The sequence below is a fragment of the Sinocyclocheilus anshuiensis genome, unplaced genomic scaffold (assembly GCF_001515605.1).
Source record: "Sinocyclocheilus anshuiensis isolate Anshui unplaced genomic scaffold, SAMN03320099.WGS_v1.1 scaffold387, whole genome shotgun sequence".
Lineage (NCBI taxonomy): Eukaryota > Metazoa > Chordata > Actinopteri > Cypriniformes > Cyprinidae > Sinocyclocheilus > Sinocyclocheilus anshuiensis.
In genome coordinates, this window is record NW_015549624.1 from 1,413,161 (window position 1) to 1,419,380 (window position 6,220).

The following is a 6,220-nucleotide window of genomic DNA, read 5'->3' on the forward strand; positions in this document are numbered from 1 at the left end:
AAACATTTAAAAATAAAATATATAATAATATATATTAATTTGTTATTATTATTGTGATTCATCATATATATATATATATATATATATATATATATATATGAATTAAAACCTACAGCAATAATAATAATAATAGTCACTAAATAACTTATCACCTTTTGGGAGTTTTTTGAGAACGTCATCTCAATAATGTCGGTAATATTTAATTCCTGTGCTTCAGTGATAATTAAATATGATCATACAAAGTGAATGACCTGACTTGTTACAGTTACTGAATTTGTCAAGTTACATTTATATGTTAAAATTCAGAAAAAATACATTTACGTATTTACTTCAATTATAACATCACATACATTTAAATGCTGTACATTTAAATAATATTTGGATAGATTTAAATCATATTTACACTTAATTAAATATGGTTTATTTAAATAATTATTTAAACAATAATTACTCAAATATGTTTAAAGAATTGTATGTTAATTTTGACAAATGCATATCAGGTGTATTACCATTATGTATTACCATTATGCCTTCATTTCGTCATTTCTAGAAGAGTGTTTTATGGATATGGGTCAGTTTTAAAGCATCATGGGCCACATTTAAAAAGATGTTTGAATAACCGTCCTCACAAAAACATAATTTGAGCATGATTTTTGCCTCTGAGAGGGTGTTTTGAGCACTAACGTTTTCTTTGAGTGGCTAGCAGTACAGGAACATCAGCAGGCAGTGTGGTGTCCTCTTCCTGTCCCGCTCTGGACTCCAGATACGACGTCACACACTGTTTGACCAGTGAGTGGGCTTTAGCTTCTGGAGGTTTGTCTTCTGGGACGTGGGGCTTCTTCACAGGCTCCTGGTTCTTGCTGGGGGTGGATTTCAGCATGGCATCCTGCATCTTCAAAATCTGTCCGAGCTGATCGCACTCGCCGGATATTCGGGGTCTTTTGATGCCCTTCTTTGTTCCTTTGCCCGAAGGGTTTGCAGGGCCTGGCGTGGCTGGCTCGGGTGCTTGTGGGGAGGACACCTCTGCGGCTGTCACCTGGGTCTGAGGTCTCTGTGGGGAGAAAATGTCATCTATGACTAGTCGTTCTTCATCAGAATCCAGATCCTTGTCTGTCTTGTCTTTCATCATATGTCTTGGCCGCTCGGTGGGAGGACACTGAGCTGAAGACGTTTCTATCTTCTCTTTTGCATCTTCACTCACACTTTCCTTCTCTGAAATGGCACATTTATTCAGCGTACCGTCTCCCTCATCGGCCAAAGTGTCGGTTTCTCCTTGGACCTTAGCCACGGTCAACTCAAGGGGTTCTGTGGGAGCGTCTTGAGATGGTGAGGTGCGTTTTGTTGTACCTACAGAGTCTGTCGGTTTTTTGAGGCTTGGGATATGTTGAGATGGAGTTGCGGTTGGATTTGTAGAAGCTGTTTTTGGTTCGTTCTGTTCCTTCACTTTCTTACTGGGCTTGTAGGACTCCCCAAATGACTCCAGGTCTGTTAGATCAGTCCCAAAATCCATACCAGCATCATCAAATGCAGCCATACTCCTGGAGATCTTGTCCTGGGTAGAGTAAAGCTAAATAAATAACATTTACAACGTTTATATTTTAAATATTTCTCACATAGCTCACAGTTATTTGGATTTACTTTACATTTATTTATTTAGCAGACACTTTCCTGAATAATAACATAATATACAGATATATAAAATAAAAGAGTTATATAATATAGTAGTACAATATAATATTAAATATAATAAGCACACATAATATAATAAACACACATAATTCCTTTTTTTCTTCACAAAAATATTCATTCATTCATTCATCAATTTATATATACATTACCGGTCAAACCTTTGGAATAATTAAGGGTTTTTAAACATTTTTGAAAAGACTCTTATGCTCACCAAGCCTGCATTTACTTGATGACTAATACAAATAAAAATGTTATTACAATTTAAAAGAAGTCTTGTATTTTAAAATGTTTTAAAATGTAATTTATTCCCGATTCAAATTAGATTTTTCAGCAGCCATTTCTCCAGTCTTCAGTGTCACATGATGCTTCAGAAATTATAAAACATAATCAAAAACAATAAATTTATTCCAAAATGTTGACCACTAGTGTTTGCTTAATAATAAAATAATAAACAGATATATGAATTAGAATCATATAATTACACTATATATATATATAATGACAATTTGTAATATTTTAATAATATAAAAATATAATATAATAGTTATTATTGCTATATTAATTATTAAATATATTACATATTTTAGCTGTAGTAACTAAACAATTTTGGCAGGGAAAATTTCTGTTTTTGATTTTGCAAGTTTTGTTTTGTTTTTTTTTAATCCAAAACTACTTACACGTAAAGAATAATCCGTTCTTTATGAAAGTGGTTTCAAAAAAAGAGCCAATAATTACAATGATTAATTAGTAATTTATTAACAATAATACATCTGCAATATCTTTCACTGTCTGGTGTTTCGTCTTACCGTGGTAAACATCTTACCCCAGGAGGAGGCTGCATTTCAACAGGCAGCTCTTCTGAAGTGAGGAAAAACACAGGACGTGACACGGTCTTCTTGAATGCCAGCGTCACGCTCTCTTGATGAAACAGCAGACTCCTCTCTCTCCAGCTCAGCTCCGTCTTCAGCAGAGGAGGATCGATGTATGCCGTCTTACTCTGACTGCTGCCTGAGAACAACAACAACATTCATCATGTGAGAGTATTGACTGGATTACAATCTTATGGTCTACAATGAAGCATTTAAAACATGAAGTGACTCTTCACCATTCATGGGATTCACTTTGACCCAAACGGGGAGCTCCCAAGCTTCTGTGAGCTCAGAGCTGTTATTCAGGAGCTGAAGGAAGGCCTCTTTAGATAAACACACTTGTGGCTCGTAAGTAGCGCTGAGTTTTTCTGCATTACTGTCATTGCTGATGGCCTGCAGGTATTAAGAGACACCAGGATTAACTAAAGTACTATATTTGATTCCCACAGGTCCGTCAAAATGAATTCATGAGGTGTGGGGATACAATTCAATATATATCAGAATCAAATATATCAAGAGTGGTAATTCAAACCAAATGCAACAGTGCCCTCTAGTGGTTAAGACCACATTTTACAAGCTAGAGACCTACACTGCTTATATAAAACAGAAATTACATGGTTGAATCTAACAAAAAGAATTGTTTGCTTTCATGAAACTAACCCTTTAAGAAAGAAAATGACATTTTTTTTCTTGTTTTAAGCATAAGCTCACTTAATTTTGTTAAATTTCTCAGAAAATAAGACTTCACATCTTCAGTTTGCATCTGAAGTAAATGTCTTGATTTAAGGATGTTTAGATATTTGTATTGGAGGGGAAAAAAACTGAGGAAGTTATTTATTTTTTCAAAGGGCCATTGTAGCCTAAACATTTAACACAATAATAGCTTTAAATGATCTTTTGGGGGTATTTTCACAGCCAAATTTAGTTTGTGATTAATTAGATTAATCACAGCACCCCGTAATTAATTAGATTAAACATTTTAATCAACTGACAGCCCTAATATATATATATATATATATATATATATAAATATAAATATAAATATAAATATAAATATATATATATATATACACACACACATACGCATACTCACACTATCACAGACAGGCTACTTACAGTGTGAACTGAAGTTGCTTTTTTAGCTGGAGGAACCACATTTGACACGGTCTCATAGTCTACAGGAAGTTGGGTGTTTTCTGCCATGACTTTTTTGTCCAGCATATCTATTTTACCCTGAGGAGAAAATACAGTAGAGATAGATATAACAAACAACAGTATATCACACATTCAAGTTCATAAAAAAAATAAAATAAAGAAAACTAAGTACCAAAGCAAGAAGCTGTTTCTCAAAGTTGAGAGAGAGCTCACCCACAAACTTTACACTGGTCAGACTAGTAATCTCTTGAATGCTGTAAACCTGTGGGTAACTCTTCACATGCTCCAGACAGGCTGTAAAATATTCCTGTTGGGAAAATCACACAAAATCAATTAAAGGGATAGTTCACCCAAAAATGAAAATTTGATTTTTATCTGATAAACCCCCAGGGCATCCAAGATGTAGGTGACTTTGTTTCTTCAGTAGAACACAAAAGAAGATTTTTAACTCAAACCGTTGCAGTCTGTCAGTCATATAATGGAAGTGAATGGGAATCACAGCAGACTTAGAAGTGCATTACCGCCACCTATCTCTCAAATGGACCATTGACACTCCTAATTGAGATTGTAGATGGAGTGTCAATGGTCCATTTGAGAGATAGGTGGCGGTAATGCACTTATAAGTCTGCGATCCGCCGTAAAAGCAAGAAGAAGAAGAAGACGTGTCACGCGCTGACTGAAGAAGAAGACGCGTCACGCACCTGCTGTTGAAAACGCGTGCTCAGGACAGTTTGGACATTGCGGTGAATCAGAGGTAAAAAAAAACAATATAAATACTGTTCAGTTTCTTGCACAGACCGATCGTTTCGTGTCTTTACACATCAATGCAGCGTCACGAGCCTCAGGGTTTAATTTGGTTTTGTTTGTGTATGTTTTTTTGACTCTCAAAGCCGTGATTCCCATTCACTTCCATTATAAGACTGACAGACTGCAACGGTTTGAGTTAAAAATCTTCGTTTGTGTTCTACTGAAGAAACAAAGTCACCTACATCTTGGATGCCCTGGGGGTCAGCAGATAAACATCAAATTTTCATTTTTGGGTGAACTATCCCTTTAAATGAATAACATACAAATGTATTTTATTATAAAAATATATTTTTATCAATTATTTTAATTAAAATTAAATAATAAAGAATGTAATTAAACACAATGATATTTTTGTGTAGACATTTGAATAGTAAACTAAAATAAATAATACCTCAGTGTAGCGGCTGCTGCCTGGTGGCATATAGTTGTACCCATCAGCACATGCTCTAGAAACATCTTGCAGGTATTTCATAAACTCTGTCACCTCGTTCTTCACCTGCTCCATCAAACACTTTGAAATGAGAAACAAGATGAACCACATGAAAATAGCCTTGCATCCATGTGGCTCAATCAAAACTGCCTCACTGTTAAAGGCAGGCGATCAGGGTGAGAGATGGTCTACCTTTGAAGCTTTGAAGTAATTCTTGCGGGCGAGCATGTTGAGATACATCTTGCGATTCTTTATACTGAGGGTGGAGAAGCAAGGGTAGGGCACTAGAGGCTCAGGGAACGCTGGGATCTCAGTTCTCTTCACAGGTTTGGCTTCGGTTGGTTTGCATTCAGACGTGGGCTCATCTGATGCAAGGATGTTACTGACATCTGAACCTCCATCACACTTCACAGTCTTTGCTTCTGCTGAGGGTCCGTCTGGCTTTTTCTCACCGGTCTCCTCGGATTTTCTATTAGAGCTTTGAAGAAAATAATTAAAAATAATACATCTCAATATCACATCATGACTTAACCCTCTTGTAGTCTTCTGTTATTTTAGACAGTAACATTTACTTTATGATTTTTTATTTTAATTTTTTTTACTTCATGAAAAAGAAATTGTGGATATGATTCAAAAAGGAGTAAGTGCTCATTTGGTCTATTTTTAACCTAAACACTGCATTAACAAATTTTTTAGTAGTAGTAGTAATAATAATAATAGTAAACTAGGCAAAAAAATTAATTAATAATATTAATAATAATAAAGTGTAACATGGCCACAAATTAAGAATTAATTCCCTCGATTTAGTCAATTGTAGCCTTATTGTACCAAGTCATTAAAATGAGGGTACAACTTAGTACAACATGGCCACGATTTAATAAAACAAGGGAACTAATAAGTCATGGGAACAAATTATTAACTCGTGGCCATGATTTATCTAAAACAAGAGAGCAAAATAATAAATTGAGAGAACGAATTCTTAATTTGCAGCCACAATAAATACATTTTTGTCCACAAGTAATGTTCAGGGCTCCATGGTAAATAGTATTAAATGTTTATATATATATTTTTTTAAATTCATGATTATATAGCCTATAAAACTAAATGGTGCATAATTTAGAGGAGCATATTGATCAGTATCACAAAATACTACATATTACATATATTAAATATTATTATTAATAATTAATATTATATATAGACATAAGATAAATTAAATTTACAGAAGTGATTTTATATACATGAAAAACACATTTCATGCGAGTAAATT

At 34.4% G+C, this 6,220-nt stretch overlaps 1 protein-coding gene across 1 annotated transcript in view; it reads right to left on the minus strand.

Annotated features, from left to right (window-relative positions):
* LOC107659469 (little elongation complex subunit 2-like) overlaps positions 1 to 6,220 on the minus strand; it is a 13,659-nt gene that overhangs the window by 6,264 nt on the left and 1,175 nt on the right. The window contains exons 3-9 of the mRNA XM_016448422.1: positions 5,143 to 5,428; positions 4,912 to 5,031; positions 3,886 to 4,020; positions 3,675 to 3,791; positions 2,795 to 2,951; positions 2,513 to 2,697; positions 685 to 1,567 (exon numbers count right to left, since the gene is read on the minus strand). Coding sequence (XP_016303908.1) covers positions 685 to 1,567; positions 2,513 to 2,697; positions 2,795 to 2,951; positions 3,675 to 3,791; positions 3,886 to 4,020; positions 4,912 to 5,031; positions 5,143 to 5,428 — 1,883 coding nt within the window. The remainder of the gene's footprint in view (positions 1 to 684; positions 1,568 to 2,512; positions 2,698 to 2,794; positions 2,952 to 3,674; positions 3,792 to 3,885; positions 4,021 to 4,911; positions 5,032 to 5,142; positions 5,429 to 6,220) is intronic.